Source organism: Macrobrachium nipponense, chromosome 24, assembly GCF_015104395.2.
Source record: "Macrobrachium nipponense isolate FS-2020 chromosome 24, ASM1510439v2, whole genome shotgun sequence".
NCBI classification, from domain to species: domain Eukaryota; kingdom Metazoa; phylum Arthropoda; class Malacostraca; order Decapoda; family Palaemonidae; genus Macrobrachium; species Macrobrachium nipponense.
Genome location: NC_061091.1, coordinates 65,282,851 through 65,304,666, shown reverse-complemented (window position 1 = coordinate 65,304,666; position 21,816 = coordinate 65,282,851). Strand labels below are relative to the sequence as shown.

Here is a 21,816-nt window from a genome sequence, read left to right as displayed (position 1 = left end):
TCTGCTGACTACTGAAACTGTGTTAACAGTACCAGCTGGCAGAAACAACTGATTTTCATACGGTGTTGGTTCCTCACTCCCACGATAGTGGGCGGGAGGTATCACCTGACCAAAACAAACTAGCGCTACCGTGAATTTCAAAAATTCTAGCTGCTGACTGTTTTAGAAACTATAGCTATGTAACTACTTGGTAAGTTGCATACATAAAAATTAAGTAATGTAAATAATTTTACTTAGATAAACTGAAGGTAACATAAAACTGAAGGTAACAAAAATGACTAAATCCCTGATACTTGGGAACAAAACCATACGAGCACCAAAACACGAAAGCCATACAGGATGCATGTACACTAACTTTAGATCAGGCTGTAGTTTAAAATATACTTTCAAGTGTAAATAACCATCACCAGTACTTGAATTACATGAGGTTTTATATTTCTTTTATAGATTATAAGAGGTGCAGAGTGAAAAGTATAAGTAGAGAATTAAGATACATATAGACATATCTAGAAATGAGAGTCACCAACAACAAATATGTATGACATTTGCTCAAAGCAATCATGGGTCAGTGAAAGGAACAAACATAGTTAATGGGCAGATGATATAAGCACTAAGAGTTGATCAGTACAATTGTTCACTTAAAGTATGAAACACTCTCAAGGGCTCCAGGAGGCTCCTGGAACCCCAGATTAGATAAAGACATCTAGTGGATACGGTTTCTTGCTTTTTTGAGGTCTACAGCATTATCAAAATCTGAACAAAATAACCCATACAAAAACTGAGACTGCTAAAAGAACTATGAGCCTTTTCTTACCTGGAGGTAAAAACAGAGCACCTCTAACTTTTCCGTATCGCACTGGAATACGCTGAACACCAGGAGCCATATAGTGCCTTTCATGAACAACGGATGACAGAGGTTTGCTTGCTTCTGATGAGCATAGTGTTTCAGCACTAAGATGTCCGTCATGTACACTAATTGTAACCTAAATAAAAATATGCAGTTAGCAAACTCAAAAATATATGCATAATATAACTGTAACTTTAACAATGCACATGACAAACATAATCTACTTCCCAAAGGTAGAGAACTAACCCCTACAATAAAATCAGCAACAATATTTTAGCTTAATTCTTTATCTTGTTCCATTATGTTATTACAGTAATATACTGGAATGAGCTAAAGTTAAATAATTATGATACCAACAGAACTATCAAATTTTCTTCCCATTGTAACAATTTTACTAAGAATAAAAAAAATGAGTTTACATTTTATTATTGATTTGGGAGTTAGCAAACTGCACATATGAAATTACACTTACAGAAAACATCCCAGAACAAATCCCTAAAACCGTACAAAAAATACATAAAGGTTAGCATATCTAAAGTAAAACTACAAAAGACAATTTAAAAAATGACTTACAAGATTGGGATTTTCGACATCCCTTTTGAAAAAGCGAGTATATTTATATTCATTTGGTGCTGGGGCGAGAGATCCAAAGAGACCCATGGGAAAAACACCCTCATACTCTCCACCAAGGGATTCCATCACATCAACGTCAACCTCGCCATTCCCATCCGCTCTGAAATAAAGGAAAACAGTCTACACAGGGACCTTTTTTCAAGCTTCATTTACAACAAGTTTCTCTTCATTATCAAGTCTTGACCTGAATGAATCTTCTAGAATTAAATTATTTCTTATGGTTTTAGTTAGAGCTCTGCAGTGATATGCAAATCCCTTTTTATGTAAGTTACCCGATGTGTCACAATGAGATCAAGCAAGTTGTTAACTCTGGGCTTCAAGAATGATGAAAGAACCATTCAAATTCAGGACTTGGGTAAGGCTTTATTGCTGTCTTTTATCTTAATTTAAAATGTTACCAGAACTTGGCAAACCAATCATAAGTTTGTAAAATGTTTGCAAATGGTACTTAGTTGCTACTGCATCATCTAAAATTACCGTACAGTGTAAGTGCAATAAGTATCAATACACCTATGAGTATACAAGCCTGTAATATTTGAAGTATATATGTTTAGCTGTCACTGTTCCAAGTGCAAGCAAACAATTAAAATTTCAGTGGTGCAATTCATGTTTACTGTAAGGGAAACATTCATTAATGACATAAAACTTTCAATCGCCCTCACTGCAATGCAAAAATTCCTCGGTAGGTTTTCCCTTCATGGATCTTACTTTATATGTATACTTAAGCAAGAGGGTCAAGGTGTGTTCACATGAAACATCTTGGATTGTCACACTGACTTTGTATAGAAAATTGAGATATAGCATTATAAATTATGCTACCACACTCTTATTTTCTCCTTTCAGAGCTCTTTAATGCAATATCATGGATTCCCCTGTTATTTATACTCATGGATGAAACAACACTCTTCAACCGACTAGCGCTTACAATAAAGGAGAGTTGAAACATTTAACATCAAATTTCTGAATTTTCTGTTTCTGAATATGGTGAACCTTGGTGATGAGCTTCAACCACCTCAGATGAAAAAGGGCTTATGGTTCCTTCGTGACTGAAGCAGCTTATAATATACCTATCTTGACTTGAGAATAGCAATGGGACATGTGATACTGCACATCCATACTATGTTTCATTATATTATGATTGACATCACTTTACATAATCTAGTAATCAAACATGTACCATTTTCTCATACATTTTATTTAGAATGAGCCTGGCAATGCTCTTAACTGGTGCAGATCACCATGCTAAAATAACCTAAATATAAGTTATCCATGAAAGAGAGAATGGAGACTATGACTATTCACAACCTTCCAATCAATTTGAATTACACATAGTATTGCATAGAATACAATGCCTTATTCATTCCATATACTGCAGAAAACAGAATGCATTTTTACCTGTAATGTGCATAAGACATGAAATGGATATTTCGAACATCCTTCATAGATGAATGAAGAGTGACATCCTGATTTGGCTTCAAGCCTGACACCTTTATGCAAACTGGTTCGTCATGAAGACAGGACAATGGGTTCACAGACAATATAGCACCTTCCTATAATGGAGAAATAAGGAAAGGATTACTTTTGGTAATAAGTATGATTCAATCAAATGTAAATACAAAAATACAACAGTAGTATTAAATCCTTTCAAACACAGGTATCAACGTTTTCCAAATTACATAGCACCTACCTGTGAGGTAGAACTCATGCTGCTTGGCTTACAAAGTGAGAAGCAACTAGAAATGATTCCTAAACCTTCTAAATAATGCCGGTTTGTGGAAAAGAACTGGTCCTCAACACATATAGTTCTGAAAAATAAAAATCTAATTAAAACTTCTGATTTTTTAAAAAAGCACAGTACTTTATATAAACATTTCCTTATAATCCTATATACTATATAGTTTGACCCAAGGCTATCTGTATCAAGAATAGGGTAAAATATCATAAAATGTATCGAACGGAATAATCCCCGTACAGATTATAACTACAAATCTACAGCATCACTTTGGCTATCAAAGGATAGATCTGAACAACCTCATGACAGGTGACTGATACACATGCTACCTCTCAGATGCTGTCCCACTTAACCTGACAAGACCCAAACACACTTCATCTTATTGTTTACCTTTCTTAGTGCTTATGAACATTATCTTGATTTATGAAGTCTACTTATGTCTACTTATCCTTCTTTTGCCACATCTGTGCTGACAATTTTCTCATGAAACTTTTCTGATGTCAAATGTGTCACATCATTAAAAAAGACCTTAACTGCTTTGGCTTCTTGGGGCTAAGCTCAACCCTACCATCATAAGGCAGAATAAACTCCTGTACATCTTTCATTCTGACTTCAGTATTAGCAGGGTTTTATGTCAATTAGTCTCCCGTCAGTCCTCATAATAAACTCCCAAGGGTTTAGCCAACATTGGTCTCATGTACTAAATTAAGTTATTTGCATTGACCAATTTCCTTGTACATGCTCCAGGACCTTCTAGCAATCTAACCTAAGGGCCTATTTCACACGCAAGTTTAACTACTACATAAGTCCAGCACATTCTGTTTTTTGTTTTGACACAATCACAATTTCCTTAGGCCTTTTTATCCACATCACACTACCCTTTCCAAACCTAAATTACCTCTGTCCCTATAGATCCCCATTTTCTTCACTCCTACAGTTAGCAAGGGTTGGCCATAATATGGCCATGAATTAGTGTTATCCCACTCCTTCACCCTATGTTTTATTGGTAGGCTGGGAGTGTTATTGTTTTATTTTGCATAATACATAACTTAAATGAAGAACTGCACACAATGCAAGACTGTGGCCAGGGTCTGGGCTACTGACACATTCTGTAAGATGAATGTGTTCACGGTGGAATCACACGGGCCTCACAGGTCTTGAGATATAGGCTAAGCTACGTATAGTTATTGCAAGATTCAATGACAGTGAATAATTAAGGTTAGAGGGGAGGGAGCTTTCATTCTAGGTTTGAAACACAGTTCCCCGTAGGACTTAATACAACAAATTAGGTATAGATCAATAGATTGTGTGCAATTGATGTGACACTTGCAGAATGGAAGGGCAATTACCAGAATTACTAGAGGTATTGGGTAAATGACCTAGCGGCAACGTAGCGGCCACCTTCCCGAAAAAGTAGCTATTTGGAATTTGCTGCCATGAGCATCAGTCAAGAGTTGTGGCCCATCCAGGCAGCAAACAGACACCTCTATGCTCTTCTCGAAGTAAGCGTTTTCTCCTAAATTACAAAATGATGTCATACTAGCTCAAGCGCTTTTTCAGGAAATGGCCGCGTTCCAAGAGAGGTGGCCTCTATGTCACCCTCGGTCATTTACAATTTCTCCGGCCTGCGCTGGCCAATACATATTCATACAGGCCTAGGTTAAATGTGTCATCGCCCAAGGTAAGGGTGAGCAAGAACAGGATCAGCCTGTTTTGGGGCTTTTAACACTTTCATTGGGGGTTAGGCTTGACCCACTAGGCTCACACCCTAATAACTACTTTCAAATGAAATAAATAGGCCAAAACTATCCTTGCTAGGTAAAAACATCTGCAAGTGAAATCGATGTTCTAGCCTAGCCTAGCCTAGCCTACCTAGTAGCCTACTACCTTATATAGGTAAGCTAGATTTCCAGAATGAAACAATGAGGGACTCAGGAGTAATCCTTGCAGCATCCTGGAATCCTGTAGAAATACCCTGGAATCCCTTATGGTGAGCAGCTTTCCAGTCTAGAGTCAGAAAGAGCTGACAAACATCAAAAGCTAAAGAAGGATAGGAATTACCTAAATTGAGCCAAATATCCATATTGAAGTAGAGTAACCTTATTAATTAAGATTAATAATGAGCCAAGGTATTTAATGACGTTCTAACTTGATAAACCGAAACAGTTATAGGTATTACTCCTATACCTAGCCTAATAGGCCTATAGTTCCTTCACTATCAGAAGGGACGATTTTTAATAGTACTCGGACGTGGCCTTTATTATGTAATAAATCGACCAATAGGCCTGACCTACCTAGGTATAGCTATAATTAAGGTAATGCCAAAGCTTGCTCTGAATCCCCACATAATAATAGGTAATAGTATAACCTAATAATCATCTATGCGTCCTTACTATGAAAAATGTCACTATACCTACTACAAGTGGATTATCATTGAAATAATTAATGGATTATGAATGATCACATACCCTCAGCCGGTCGTATTCGTCGTAAGTATGATCTTGGGTATGATGGGTACCAAAGATTGGGGACCGGGACGGGATGTACCTAATGGCCAAAGTCCAAATTGGTGATTATGTATTGTTGGTATCAAAATGGGATGATGCAACTCGTTACTCAACCTTTACAATACGTCATTCTCAAACCTGCGGATTTAATGCACGAACTTTGACGCGCCATTTGTCATATTTTATCTATCGCGATCTTGTGTCAACCTTTAGGCCATTTTTTTTATTCCACATAAATATACTTCAGAAATTAGTAAAATTAAACCTTTTTTTTTATTCACATTCAACATCCAAAATCATTCATCTATATCTATTCCCAGATTCTTTTATAAAATATATCAACCACCTCCCTTCATTATCAACATTCATTGTTCCGTCTTCCTTATATATAAACTCTTTATACTATATAAACTCTTAACCTTGCTCTTGCTGGGATATATGTAGTATCTTTTGTAAATTTTTGTCATGACCAAAAAGTAATGCATAAACCCAATCCAAGAGCATCTTAAAACTATGATCAATAAAAAATCCAACATATGGGTACCTGGTAATTCATTAATGATATAATGAACATAAAACACACGATCTTTACTTATAATGCAAATTATGAATGGTTGGTTACGGTTGTCAAAGATCTAACCTTTGGGAAGTTATATTCCCTCACAAAATGCACTTAATAATGCTATAAGTATGAAAACCACACTGCACCTGCAGGTATATATATAATAATAATAATATAATATAAAAAATTAAATCCCCAAACTGCTCTAAATTAAGAACTAGCGTGGTGAAAACGAAATGTAAATTTCAAAATAGCACAAAATACGGAAGTAATATATGATAAGTTTCCAGTTACAATTAATGTGAGGACAGAGACTGCAGCGAATAATTTACCCAAGATAAGCTATTGCTAAGCTGCTATTCTTATAATTAAACTGATAATTAGTCGGGCAGTTGAAGCTCTCTGCTGTATTGAAAATTCATGGCTGAAGATGAGGTGGCGATGATGTCGAATGTTCCCACGAACACTGATCAGGTTATATTTTATTTAGAAATAATAATACATTCCTTCGCTGATCCGACCAAGAAAGTAGTATATTTTAAAAAAATCCCCTTGAAGGAGGAGCTTACCAGGATAAAAAATAGGACCGATCATGGAGTCTAGCCCATTGGTTAAGTGTGGTCTGATAAATATTCAATCGGTGGGGAATAAAACCTTAAAGATTAGAAATCTTATTAATGAAATGGAATTAGATTTATGCTTATTAACTGAGACTTGGTTGCAGGGAAATATTAGTAATAACTCAAAGATTCAGGAGATGACGCCGTGTACTCATGATTTCTACCATGTACCAAGAAAGGATAAAACTGGAGGAGGTTAGGTAGTTCTTCCTGTCGAAAACCTTCTCTAGGGTTTCTATCATGAATGAAATAGTATTTGAAACGTTTGAATATATCTATTTAAAACTGACAAGAAACAGTAAGGTATTGAATATTATAATATTGTATAGACCACCAGGGAGTAATATGAAGAAATTCATTGAAGAATTTAGTGTTCTTGTGGGTGTGGTAGACGATATTAAAAATACTTAATTGGTGGAGACTTTAATTGTTGGGTAGATGATGAAAATGATAATAAGGCTAAAGAACTCAAGGAAGTATTTGAGATGTTTAATTTAATAAACAGTGTTTTGGTATCAACGTCAGTAGGTGGTCATACACTCGACTTGGTCATATGTGGGATGAGATTCTGACCTAATAAGAAACCTTGAAGTTGAACCAGACTTTGAGATCTCAAAAACACATAAACTCATCACTTTCGATGTTAATATAAATTGCATCAGAGTATTGAAGAAATGGATCACATATAGGGAACGGGAAAATTTTGATGCTGAGAATTTTATTGAAGTTAGTGTAGCGCAAATGTCTTGTGAGAACATACAATGTGAAACATATGGTAGTAAAGAATGTGTTGGGTGTTTATACCAAAAAATATAATGACAATTCTGGAAAAATGTATGATACCAAGTGTCCTATAAAGAGCAAACAAATAGTTGTACACGAAAATGTTAGATGGTATAATAGTGAGCTATTAAAGGCAAAAAAGGGACATAGACGTAAGATGGAAGGTAGATGAAAAGAGCCAAATCCTCACAAGCCAGAAATCTATATAGTAAGGCCAGAAATGACTATAACATCCTGTTAGAAAAAACAAAAAGAAAATTCTACAACGACGAAAGTAAAAAAACTAATAACATGAGGGAATTTCACAAAAATCTAGATGATTTGATGGGATTGAAGAAAAAATATGTCTTACCTGAAAATGTCTGTGCAGAGAAATTTGCTATATTCTTTAATGAAAAAAATGATAAAATTTATAGAGGTTTCCCCCAAAATCAGCTAGAAGGACAGTCAGTTATGCCAGTGAAGGAGGGTAAGAAGTTAAAAAAATTTAAGGAAAATAAAATATGCGTGACTTGTTAAAGGTTATGAGAGAGATGAAGAATACATATTGTGGAAACGACCCTTTCCCAATAGTTTAATAAGTGAAGCTCCAAACAAGCAAGTTGTATATATATTTACCTATATATAATTAACCTAAGTATATCACAATCCAGTTTTCCTAGCTGTGAAAAGACTGCGTTGATCAAACCAATATACAATGGAAAAGGTGATGTAAACGAACTAAATTCATATAGGCCCATTTCAAATTTATCTTACATGTCGAAGCTTATTGAAAAAATCATAAGTGAGCAATTATGGGCGCATATTGATGAGTTAAGAGATATTCCCGGAAAATCAGTCGGCCTTTAGAGCTAATCCCTCTACAGAAACTACCTTATGCTCAATAATGAATGATATGATAGGTCTTCTTGATGAAGGGAAGTGTGGAATTTTGATTATGTTAGATCTTAGTGCTGCCTTCGATACTGTTGTGCACGAGTACGTACTTGACGACTTAAAGTCCATTGGAGTGACTGAGGAAGCACTTGAATTTTTGCGAAGCTATTTAACGAACAGGAAGACTATTGTAGAAATTTCTGGAAACCGATCTAGTTTGAGAATTCTTACGAAAGGTGTACCACAGGGTAGTGTTCTGGGCCCTATCTTGTTCAACATATATACTATCGAGCTATCACATATCTTGAAAAACAAAAAGTGGGTTATAAACTATATGCAGATGATACTCAGTTTTACCTTTCAATTTCAACAACACAAGATACAATGAAGAAAATTGATGAGATAATGACTGAAATAAAAACATGGATGCGGAGGAAAAGAGGCTTAAATTAAATGATGATAAAACTGATGTGTGTTTTGGCACAAAGGTGGCTTTGAAGAATACCAGTTGTTCCAAAGCATAGGAATTGGTGACGCTGATGTTAGGATTGTGCCTGTTGTGAAAAATTTGGGTGTACTGATGAATTGTAATTTGTCAATGAGGGATCAAATAGTGAATACAGTGAAAATATGTATCTATCACCTGAGAAACATAGCATTTATTAGAAAATATCTAACAGAGGGCAGTACAAAAATTTTAGTGATGAGTCACGTAATATCAAGGCTTGATTATTGCAATTCTCTGTACTATAAAGTTACCCAATACAATCACATAAGGAAAGCTTCAAAATGTGCAAAACAGGGCGGCTAGCTGATAAAAGGCATTAAATTTCGGGAGAGAATAAACTCCTGCACTGATCGATCTACATGGTTACCTGTTAAGGCTAGAATTGAATTTAAGATTTGTTTGTTGACTTACAAGTGATAAGCCTAAATATCTTCGTGATTGCTTGGTCCCTACTCTCAAGTACTAGCGCTGCTGTAAGAGTTAGACATGCCGATGACCCATATAGACTATTCGAAATTAGTGTGAATCATGCAATAGGAGGAAGAACTTTTTGTTATGCTGCACCGAGACTCTTCAACGACCTTCCACTTGATGTCAAGAATAGCAAAAATGTGGCAGCTTTCAAGAAAAACCTGAAGAACTTATCTCTTTGGAAAGTGCTATAACAGTGATCAGAAAACTATTAAGCCTGAATACAAATGCTAGCGAATACTGAAAAGATGCAGAGCAAAATATAAACTGAAAAGAAATTATTTTCACACATCAAGGCCCGCCTGAACAGACTCTTAGTGTCTGATGGAGGGCGAGAAATAAACCCCTAAAAGTAAAAGTAAAGTAAGGTTCGAGAGGTGAAGTGATTGCTGTTCACCTCAGCTCGGATTTGAATTTCCGTCATGTCAGTTAAATTGTTTGGCAGTTGGGTCCTTTACAAACTACCAGAAGAACTCTTATAGAAGCTGGGTTATCAATCATCAGGTTAAAAGAAAGTGAATTCTAGCCGTTGAGATAGTTCATCCGATTTTGCACATATGCTGAGAGCGACTGCGGAGTTCCAGAGTTAACCTTCTTCCGAATTTCACCAGGCATGTAATACAGAGGCTAACAAGACCACCGAGATAGCTCTGGGCATGTTACTAACCCGGTACAATATACATTGGTATACACCAATGTATATACAATTTATTCATCTAAAAAAAAAAAAATTGTTTTTCGTCAAAATTCATTTTCAATTTTTAAGCGTTTGTAAAAAAAAAAAGGGAACAGGCTTATTCGGACCTTCATATTATTGGCCGATTTTTCTATGCAATTTCACCTCCTGAACAAGAATTTTAAGTAATATTTATTCGGACGACTGTAATTAACCCCCAGGGGCTCCTACTAAAAACGGCGAAATACATTTGACTCCCCAATCCCTGGTGGCTTTCGTATTCGCGGGGACGAACGATGAGGAATGCTTATATAGAAATACCCATTGCTATAATATAAAATTATTAGTATGGGTCCGAATCAGCCAAGATTAAGGTCCGAATCAGCCAAGGTCCGAATAAGCCTGCATCCAAAAAAATGTTGCGGCCGGGTCAGGTCGGGCTACAGAGCAAATGAGACGATCAAGGTATATAGAATGGGTATTCTATATACCTTGGAGACTATTTCTTATCTAAGAATTTGCTATGGCCAAAATGACTATCATCTTATTCATATCAATGGTTGTGGCGGGATCACAAGCTTAAAAAAAAAGTGGCAACCCCCCCCCCCCTTAAACCTAATCAATCCAGCTGCCAAACTCACCCTGCCACGCTTTCCTCTTTACACTACAGCATACACGCAGGGCAATTGACCTATACCTACAAAGAAAAAACAAACAAACAAACAAACACAAAACACATGTACTTACCAACCACTCCAGATACTCCGGGCTGTCCTGTGCTGTCCACTGGTCAAGGTCGCTGAGGCACTAACAACAGCCACTAAGAACCACAACCCAACCACAACACCCAAGGACTGCAACTCAACAACCAAGGAACACAACCACAATGCTCAAACAACCCAAGGAAAACACTCCACAATATAACAACAAAACTCAACTAACAAACAAAAATGACCACCGCACTAAAAAATCACAACAAAATAATAAGCAACAACACCAATTCAAACAACAACCAATTTACAGTGTTGCCCTTCATTCTGCGCGAGGCATTCTGCACGTTTTCTTAAATAGTGAAAGGGCACACTCAAGCAGTTGTGTTCTAAACAAGAGGGATAACCGAAATATTTCTTTGTTATTTTTAACACCACTCCATTTCAAATAGCTGTGAGTAGTAACCAAAGAATCCCACCAACAAAAGTTTGTCGCGTATTTTCCATTGCGACCTTTCTGGTGTGTTTCTTGGTTGTTATTCATGATGCCTGCACACCGGATTATTTTTATCATATGACATTTATTAACTTCGTCATAAAAATTTTTAGGAGTACAAAATATACATATTTTAATTCATTTTATAAACAAACCTATTAACTAAACCAAAACAATTACAGGATTCTTAATTTATCTGTAGCATATATATAAATACTATTTGCAAAGTAACAATACAGTATGCTATTGCACTGCACAGTCATTAAACATTCTACATTACTTAGTGGGTTATTGCACTGTCGAAGAAATAAAGAAGACATACACAGTGCAATTACACTTCTTGGTCATCCTCATCTGGTAAATTTTGGGATCTTTGAATTGCCTTAATCATAACATGATTAGGGTCAAATTTCACGCATCCTCCACAGCTTTTCTTGGTTTTATTCAGGTTCACTTTAGAGAAAATCCTCTCTGCATCAGCGGTGGAAGTCGGTAGTGCCAAGATGTTGAAAACAAAATCTGGAAGAACTTTAAATATCATCTCATCATCAGTATCTCTTGGATGAGACAAGTAACGGAAAAAATCTTGTGGATTATTTGTTTGTCTTATATCAGTGGGGAAAGAGAAGTTAGGAATGTTGCGCCATTCATCATCTAACTTCTGCAGATCCCCTGAGTATTTCGGAGGTACTTATGAAGCTAATGTTGATAACGATGGAGTCTTCATCAAAACATCCTTACTAATGCAGTAGGATACTGACAATGCACTGCAAAGTCTAAGTAAGTGCGAGTCAAAGGGGAACCTCATTCTTATATGGACGGCTGCTGTTATCATGAATTGTCTGCAGCGTATGCGGAGATCATCTATTAATTTTCTGTTGTTCCTGATGTGAGGTTTTTGTAATTCACGCGTTATACTTGCAACAAGGTAAACTTGATTTAATAAGACGAAATGCTCTTCATTTGATGGGTCCATTTGAGTCTGTAATGGTTGTAATAGTATCTCAAGATATCAAGTTAGAGGACTTTACATCTGTCATAGAGCAAGTAAATGGCGGGGTCCTCTTTTTGTAATGTTAGATTAAAAGTGGTTATTTTAGCAAGAAATTATTGATAAATAAATACAAATGGACAGCAGGATCTTGAAGGGTGTCGGAGATCAGCGTCGATGTTGATAGCCTATCTTCCAGTTGCTTTTGCCCAAAGTAAAGAGAGAGGGCATTCCACTGCTATAACGCTCGAGCAACAGCTTCATGCAGCGAAAGCCACCTTGAAGCGAAACATTGAAGTAATTTGTGTGGTTTCAAATTACAAAATGTTTGAAATTCTTGAAACTCGTGAATCCTTTATACACCGTGAGAGAAATAGGTATAGATCTCTCTAATCAAGTCTTCACAAACACGAGGAAGAGTTTTTGCCGTTTGTGATGCACATAAATGAGCTGAATGACAAAGACATCTTACTACAGTGATACCAGGTGCAGCATTTCTAAGTCTACTTGCGATTGAATTCTTCTTGTTTTTTGTTTTGAATTATTAACCCCCATTATATTGCTCGCACCATCTGCTGCAAATCCTTCTAAATTTTCAAAGGGGATTTGGTGTTCATTAAAACAGGTAACTAAAAGATTATACATATGTTGCCCCGTTGATCCCTCATCTTCACTGTTGCCTGTGTTATATGTTTAGTAGCTCAAGTAATCGTGTATCTATGGATCCTTTGGGCTTGTCGAAATATTGAACTATTACTGCACAAGTCTTTTCTGTGTTGATATGTTTTCTCATCTATCATAATAGAAAATTTATTGTATATACTTTAAAGCTGTTACAATCACTTCCTGTGGTATCTTTCCAATTTCCTTAATTACGCGTGTGGCCTTCGATCTTTTTAAGACATTTTCTGGGCTATTGAAGAGTCTGGGAATATATCTTTAATTACCTCAGTCAAATGATCGCAAGCATTGAAAGCAATATTGTGCTCAACTAAAAACCTAGCCAGTTTGACAAATATTTTCAACAGGCAAGCTTACAATAATTTTGTAATTTAGTAATGTGAGAAATTTGTAAGTAATCTTAAGAAAATGTAAGTAACTTGAAAATGGCGATTTTTTTTCTGCATAGACGAAGACGACGAATCTTCGTCTGCACTGAAATGCTATATCAACCTCGTAGAGTTATTTTATTCTGCATAAACCCAGAAAATTCTGCATTTCGGCAACCCTGCAACCAAATAACAAACAAAAACACACAACTCAGCTGAATAACAATGCCTTCACAAAAATGCTGCCAACACTACTGTCTCTCACAGCTTCTGACTAAAGACTGACTATAATACACAGAAACAGAACTCCAACAGCTTACAGCACCTGCAGACACCTCAGAACTCACCAACAGCCAATCCAATCGTTAACTACCCATCCAGCAATTACGCTCTCTCTCTCTCTCTCTCTCTCTCTCTCTCTCTCTCTCTCTCATACAGACGTTGTCAAATGGAACTCCATAACTCCTCCATATGGTTATTTCAAGGGCGGAAAACTTTATGATTTATCTCATATGTATTGAACGTGAAAGTAGCGCCCTTAGAGAACTTCATTGGGAAGATTTTCAAAACTGTGCAATTGGACTAGTAATTCATGAATTGAGTACATATACACCATTATACAGACCATTTATACATACAACGTCATATAATAATAGTGCAGCAAAGCTGTTTTTAGAACATGCCCAATGAAAAAGGTGAAAGACAAAATTTCGAAAAAGATGCATTTTCAGGATTTTAACACCAACTTTGTCGAATCATAGGTGCAATACTGATACCACAAAGTATACATCATTATAGATAATCACAAAGGTAATTTAATCTACTACAATTTCGTATATATTAATGATTTTTATATAATGCATTTTTAGGAGTATAACGCGAAAATGTAAAACAATCGCGATTTCGGTGCGTTTTACCCCCTAAAAATTTTCCTAAGGGCCCCCGGACTTTGTATTTTTTTCCCGGTTCGTCCAGTTCTGATGAGAGAAATTCCCTTAGTGGTTATATCAAATGTGAAATAATCAGTGAAAAAGGTCTAAACTAGAGGAATGCCTCAAGGCACTGTCCTGGGTCCACTTCTACTTAGGCATTTACAAAATTGAATTATATAGAATTCTACACACGTTCATTTAGAACCTATACGCTGATGATAATAATGTCTATCTTCCTCTCGAAACGATTGAAGATGCCATTAGTAAAGCTGATGTAATAATGAAAGATATGAAAACGAAGATACTCTGAAGATAGAACATATAGTAGCATTTACAAAACGTACAGCTATGTGATCGTTAAAGTGGCATTGTAATTATTACAGCCAACTCGCCGATAGGGATGATAGTTGTCGGTTTTTGTTTATATTTATACTACAGCATGAATTATTTGAGAAGATAGTAGCAGTTTAGTTATATCCAGGTATGAAATGATCAGGATAATATTGCCCTTGCTGTAAAGTATAAATTCCATAACAAAGACGTATATGACTGACATCGTAGTGCCATCAAATGGACGAGGATTAAAAAAAAGTTGTTACTGCGAACGTTTGAGGGAAAAGACCGGAAATGAGTAAACGTACATACAAAACGTTTGCGTAATATTAAAATGTCATAAAACCGATTAAGTTAAATAAGCCAGTTAAATATTCCTTTTCTTTAATGACAGCTGCTGTCTGCATCCGGAATGGGTGACAGTTGACAAATGCGCAAGATCAAGAAGACGGCAACACCCGCCATAGAATCGTCCGAAATATATTTCGAGTTTGTCGGACATATGTCTCTCCCAGTGGTCGTTTGAGAATGCGCTAACGTTTGATATAATTTCTATATATGGTTAATGTCAGCTAGTATCAAAAGAACACGATTTTATCCCATAAGTAGTGCCTGACTCGGGCTTGTTGGGGAGTTGCGGCCATTATTGTAAACAAAGCGGCCTCCCTCAGTCAATATCGAGTTGGTGCTCAGACTCCGACGTCCGCCCAACATTTTCTTGTCATTTCCGCGTGCGACGATGTCCAGTCACTCCTGACAGCGTTCCTGCCGAAGTCCTGGTGTCCGAATTTCGTCTGCGCAGGTATGTATAACCGCTGTTGGTCGAGGAAACCGGATATTTGGGGGTTTAGAATTCGAATTTCTTTAGGACCCCATCACGTCGTTTTATGGCGGCTCAGATGGACCGACTGTAGTAGGAGCACTGAATCGTTTACGTTAATTAATGGCTAGTGTGTCTTGTCTAGGAACGTTTTCCATTCTGCCAGGTTGGTCGTACGTTTATTCTATAGGTGACTTACGGTGGCCCTGTTATCATTTAGGAATGGGATTCCTCACTAAGGTTTACGGGAGGATCTTTTTCATTCTTGTCCCGTACTTGGAGTCATTCATTAGCTAGCTAGGCCTAGTAGCCTATTACCGTAGTCATCGTTTTTTATTTATAATGGCGCTCATATAAACAATTACCGTAATTTGGACGTTAAAATAGGTAGCATATGATTATTTCCCCATGTTTTAACGTTTTTCATGAGTTGACATTCGTTTAGCTACCAGTACCTACTAGGCTAACTAGTGAGTACTGTTAGCGATATTCTTGGGGACTCCTCACCCTTATACCTACGTAGTATATCCTACAGTTTGGGGAACCACAGGGGGAGAAATTCCATTTTTTGGGGGTATTGGAGAAATCACAAAACTACTACCTAGTTTAGCTTACCTACTAGTAGGTATACCTAGTAGGAAAAAAAAAAAAAAATCTCATTCTGGTTTACTCAGGGTAAAATAAAGAAAGGCCAGCTCCGCTGTAGTGTGACCACCTTCCCGATAAAGTACTTTAACGTGTCCTGTAACCCTGTACAGACATTACTATATAGGAAGCCCCCGCCATATCAGAAGCACACTTCTCGGACTTCCACTTTCCTCTCGAAGTGCAGTTTTTCTCCCAGGTCACAAATTAAGGCCATACTCTCCAATTTTTGGGAACGTGGTTGCGCTATGGTAGAGGCCGGCCACTTGGTATTTTACCCCACTAAGTTCACGAATGTTTTCAGACTAATTTCATGCACTAGGGTATGGACCTGGTGCCCTAGGCTAGGTTAGGGGGTTAGGGCAAGTGAAGGAAGGCCACAGGTTCAATGGACAAAAACTAGACCAACGTTCCCGAGAATACTACCAGGTCCTGACCTAACTTGACCTTACCTTTCTAACCTCACTTAGGTACTTTACTGTGCCCTGACCTTGGAGGGAGGGAGGCTTCTTCACCCCTCTGGACCCCCTCCCAAAATGCTACATCTTGATCTAGGGTAGTTTGCAGAATGACGGGACTACCTCTGAATGGAGACGAACTCCATTGTCTCCAATGTTTAGTGTTAGGCTACTTGTGGGGGGGGGGTGGGGGGGGGGGGGGGGTGGGGGGGGGGGGGGGGGGTGGGGGGGGGGGGGGGGGGTGGGGGGGGGGGGGGGGGGGGGCATATAAAGCCCTCCCAGCCAGGTCAGGGTATGGCACTCTGAGCAAGGTTAGGAAGTTAAGGGGTTATTCTACAGGGGTAGTTTACAGTTTAGGGTCCATATTCACTGCATTACGTAAAGTCAAGATCAGCACACACATTTATAAAAAAATTATTGAGTCGGGAAAATAATAGGGTAAAAAACCGCATGGTACAGGGGTGGACATGTACGATCAATGTGTACAACCCCAAGAAAAGTACATTATACGGGCGTCCTAACACCGGAATCGGTTCCTTTAGCTCCGTTCCTTTAACAACAACAAGGTCGGAACTATGCCCATCTCTGATGTTTACCAGGACGCGTTATAATGTACTTTTTTTGGGGTTGTACACATTGATCGTACATGGTCCACCCCTGTACCATGCGGTTTTTTACCCTAGTAAATAAATGAGCAGTTTATCTGCTTACAGAAGCAGAGATTGTAAATAAAGAAAGGTAATAAAGGAACGTAATTAAACACAATCATGCCTTAGGGGATACGGACCCATAGAATTTTAACTCCGTGTCTCCCAAAAGATGTGGCAATCAGAAGCGAGTTATCCAGTTTTTCCCAATTTTTATATACAGCATACCTAAGTTGCAATATTAGGTATAATGAAAAATCAGTCTACAGAGTAGTAGAAATAATAATGCCAAACTTATATCCGAGATAAACCAGAACAAGTGTGCTACCAGACATATTTTGGGAACCCCATGCCCCAGCTTTCCCCTGTAGAATCTTGGTGTTAATTAGAACATTCCCCCTTTTTAGAGGTTTTTAGTAACCAGAAGGGTAGAATCAGTATCTCATATAATACTAGCAGTTTTGCATTTTGATATTTTTTTAATTTGAATTTTTATGTTCACAGAAATCCAACCAAAATGGGGGATGGCATGCTTGCTTTGACGTGGAACAACCACAGCACAACGTTTTTCAAGACGCTCTCAACAGTCAGATTAAGGGTAAGCTTTGTGTGTTTCCTTGAGTCAATGTTGTGTAATTTAACTTCTATTGTGGGTAGTGCTGTCAGTGCACCTCTTTCAGTGCACAGTAGGCATTACTGTACTTAAGGTCCTTTGCAGTGTCCCTTCAACTGCCAGCTGCAGCCCCTTTCATTCCTTCTATTGTAACTCTGTTCATATTTTCTTTCTTCCATAGGTATACTTTCTGCCCCTTCTAACAGTTGATTCATCGTACAACTGCTTTGAGGTTTTCCTCCTGTTATACCTTTCAAGCCTTTTTACTGTCAGTTTCCATTTCAACACTGAATGACCTCATAGGTCCCAGAGCTTTGCCTTTGGCATGAATTTTATATTCTATCTATCTACTTTATCAAGACATCAACATATGCAATGAACTGTTCCCAAAATAGGCAAGTACTAGTGCAATATTTTGATATAGATAAGTATGTGTGTGATTGCTCTCTCTGTACTCTTGGTACCTATTAGCTGTTCTAATCCTGTATGCTTTCCAAAACTTTCAGGAGCGCTACACGGATGTTACACTTTCGTGTGAAGGACGGTTTTACCAGCTGCACAAATTGGTGCTTTCAACCTGTAGTGAATATTTTGAAAAGATATTTGAACAGACTCCCTGCAAGCATCCTGTAATAGTGCTCAGGGATGTGAGTTGTGACGAACTGGAGGCTCTCTTGAATTATATGTACTTGGGCTCAGTGAGTGTTGCGCAAAATGATCTCTCGAGACTCATCAAAGTGGCAGAACTGTTTCAGATCAAGGGTTTGGCCGTCCCTGACGAGCCTCCCAAGGCAGTTGAAAACAACAGTCTGAGTAAGAGAAATGACACTAGGGACAGAAGCAACAGTTACAGAAATTCACAGCCTGAATCCAGTAGAACTAGAACTTGTGCCAGTGACAGTTCCGACACACCAGTGCCAAAGCGTGCTCGAACTAGTGAAAATTATATGGGTTCCGAACATGCGTCACAAACTTCCAGTAGTGTTTTGCATAGTAACGAATTACCCAAGTTAGAAGACAGAAGTCGATCTCAGGGGAGCATAGGGGACAGTGCTGCGCACGAAGGACCCGATATTAGAGCGTCTCCTGGCATTCAGGTAAGAGTTTTATTTTGACCCCATTGGTCTTCTATTGGAACTTCCAAAGTTCAAGCAGAGATGTTAGACATTTCTACCCAAATACTATTCTACTTGTATTCTCGTATTTTACTTACATTTTTATTTATTCATTTGTAAATTAATCTTTTTCTTATGACATGTCCAGTACTGGTCTGTATTTACAATTACTTTCTGTTACTACATTTGAATGAACACCATATTCTGTGGAAGCTTGGATGTCAAGTCAATGGCCCCTCTGGACTTGTTCTGTTTGAGTAGGGTTCATCTTCTGAATAATGATAATGGTATACATATATAAATAAACTAATGCTTATTTACTGGCATGTGATGTACACTTTTTTTTATTTTTATAGAATGCAATGTTTTTCATAAGAGTCGAGTGAATTGCAATTATTTGCTCAGCATAGTATATACAGCAAAGCACTTCAGTTCAGACTTTTATTAGTTTTATCTCAAGAAGTGCATTTTATGATGACAATGATAAAAAAAGCAGGAATTTGGGGATATTTCTCATAGAAAAATACCGCAAATAGGCAAATTTTCCGTGTATAATGGGTATACTATATGTTCCAGAGAGAAATGAGCGAATCTGAAGTGCACGAAGATGGGGGTGTTCACTGTATTTGTTAAAGTAGAAACAATACAAATATTGAGAAAATGGAAGAATTCCAAGCTAACAACTTACATAGTCCCAACAACTGCTGTGAAAGTAGCAGTGAAACCTCCACATAATAATTATAACAATAATGATATAATAATAATTGAGAATGGTAATGATAATTCAGTTAAGGGGACAACAAACCATGCTCACCACAGTTTAGACATTTTCCCCCATATGTACACGGGGTCTGGTGCGCAAAATGCGAATATTAGGGGACCACTGTACACTTGCCAGCTTTCACCCTTATCCGATGCTTTGATAAAAAGGTGTTGCTGAAAAACTGTGTTGCAACGGCCCTGAATCCCTTGGTAGGAGAATTTCGCAGGAGTGACGTCTGACATTTGAAGTTCACAAAGTGTACAAAGCACACCACCATCTGTTGACAAAAATACATACTAAACATTTCCTATGAGGAGAGGAAATACTATAGGAAATTTGAATCATCAAAAAATGAGTTGAATTGGCAACACAATGTTAACTTGGGACTTGTCTGTTCGTATCTGAATGTTCGTAAGTAGGGTGGTAGGGTGATGACTTTGTTTTATATAGGTGAGAAGATGAGAAATACTTTCAACAAGAATGGAAATAGTTTGATAGCTACAATAGAGGCTGTCATATAGAATTTGATGAATAATACAGGCAGTCCCCGGTTATCGGCGGACTCGGTTAATGGCGATCTGGTTTTACAGTGCTTGGCTAGCCCCATAAAATCGGTGATTTATGGCGCCGTAACAGGCCGAGTATCAGTTACGCCATAAGGTTCCAATAATAGAGTTATGGTGCCAACACATGCCTAACAGAGGTGCCTTTAACCGGTTATCAGCACCATTAACCGAAACTCTGCACCATAAATTGCAGAGTTTCGGTTAATGGAGGTTTTTGGTTATCAGCGCCCTGCCAAGAACGGAAACCCCCCCCCCCCCCCCCCAATAACCAGGGATAGCCTGTAATGAATCTGGTTTAAAGGAAGTTTTAGTAACAGAAATAGCTGTGTGCATTAAATATCCATTCTGTAATGTTTTGCAGTCATATTTCAGTTTAGAAGGGATGGTCAGCATACATAGCTCTGCATATAGATGGTGGATCTTCATTCTATTATGAAATATAATTATGAGATTTTCTCTCCATAATATAATTTTTTAACTGTGATTCCTAGTACTACGTAGAAGGAAGATTCTATAATGAAATGACAAGAGTGTATAGTTCAGTGTTGTTCCACTGACAGTACGTACATATATAAAACTTGTGCAATGAAGTGGCTGGAAAAAGAATGGCAGGTGTGCTACATATTAAATGAGCTTTAAGTAGTCAAGAGTAGTACTAGGTTAATCCCCCAGCTCACCAATAGCTGAAAGAGTGTCCAGAAATTCTTAGCACCTTTCGATACTCATGAGGTACAGGGCCCATTCTTTCAAGTATTTTCACTGTATGTTAACGTCTAGAAAGGTATATATGTGGTGTGCACGCAGTGACTCAGGGTTGGCAGAAACCAATGTTTTTTTTGTAAACCAAAAACCTTTTTTTTTTTTGTAAACCAAAAACCTTGTTTTTTTTTGTTTAAACCATGTTTTTTGGTTTAAACCCTGAAATATGGTTTTTTTACAGTTTTTTTTATTTTTGTGTGCTACCAAGGTATGTTTGTTTTTTTTAAAGGTTTATTTCATTTTTTGTGCCACCCAGTTTTAACAACGCTGTAATGATAAATCACACAATTCTGTGGCCCTATATTATTGACATACAAGTATGATGTATCCATACACTTTAAGAGGGATTAACAAAATTTAATATTCCATAATCTGTATGGCCGAAAATTAACAATCTCCATAATCTATATAATATAGTATATATATATATATAATACTATATATATATATATATATATTATATATATATATATATATATCTTATAACCCTATGGTTGAAAGTCCAAGTTTTGTTTAACTGCAATACTTCAAACACTGTACATGAGAGAGAGAGAGAGAGAGAGAGAGAGAGAGAAGAGAGAGAGAGAGAGAGAGAGCGAGGAGGGGAGAGAGAGCAGATGCCTTGTAATTTACGAGTCGTTTTTATTATTATTATTATTCTTTAAAATTGTATGTTTTGTACATGAACTTCCCTGACAGATACT

The 21,816-nt window shown here is 37.4% G+C and overlaps 2 protein-coding genes across 33 annotated transcripts in view; one reads left to right on the top strand and one right to left on the bottom strand.

Annotated features, from left to right (window-relative positions):
* Positions 1-10,994, bottom strand: part of LOC135205703 (acyl-coenzyme A thioesterase 1-like) — a 107,885-nt gene extending 96,891 nt beyond the window's left edge. For 2 of the 8 annotated variants that reach the window (XM_064236696.1, XM_064236697.1), the window contains exons 1-5: positions 5,681-5,880; positions 3,168-3,285; positions 2,876-3,030; positions 1,421-1,580; positions 815-983 (exon numbers count right to left, since the gene is read on the bottom strand). In XM_064236696.1, the coding sequence (XP_064092766.1) occupies positions 815-983; positions 1,421-1,580; positions 2,876-3,030; positions 3,168-3,185 (502 nt within the window). In that variant the 5' untranslated portion in view covers positions 3,186-3,285; positions 5,681-5,880. Of the gene's footprint in view, positions 1-814; positions 984-1,420; positions 1,581-2,875; positions 3,031-3,167; positions 3,286-5,680; positions 5,881-10,962 lie in introns of those variants that run through there. The other 6 variants (XM_064236700.1, XM_064236701.1, XR_010312580.1 and 3 more) reach the window with 5 other exon arrangements.
* Positions 10,995-15,140: 4,146 nt separating this feature from the next.
* Positions 15,141-21,816, top strand: part of LOC135205701 (adult enhancer factor 1-like) — a 271,537-nt gene continuing 264,861 nt past the window's right edge. For 16 of the 25 annotated variants that reach the window (XR_010312577.1, XR_010312578.1, XR_010312579.1 and 13 more), the window contains exons 1-3: positions 15,143-15,528; positions 17,801-17,894; positions 18,416-19,006. Coding sequence is in view for 21 of the 25 variants with exons in the window: in XM_064236677.1 (XP_064092747.1) it covers positions 17,814-17,894; positions 18,416-19,006 (672 nt within the window). In the remaining 4 variants the exon portion in view is untranslated. Of the gene's footprint in view, positions 15,529-15,589; positions 15,713-17,800; positions 17,895-18,415; positions 19,007-21,816 lie in introns of those variants that run through there. The other 9 variants (XR_010312576.1, XM_064236675.1, XM_064236673.1 and 6 more) reach the window with 4 other exon arrangements.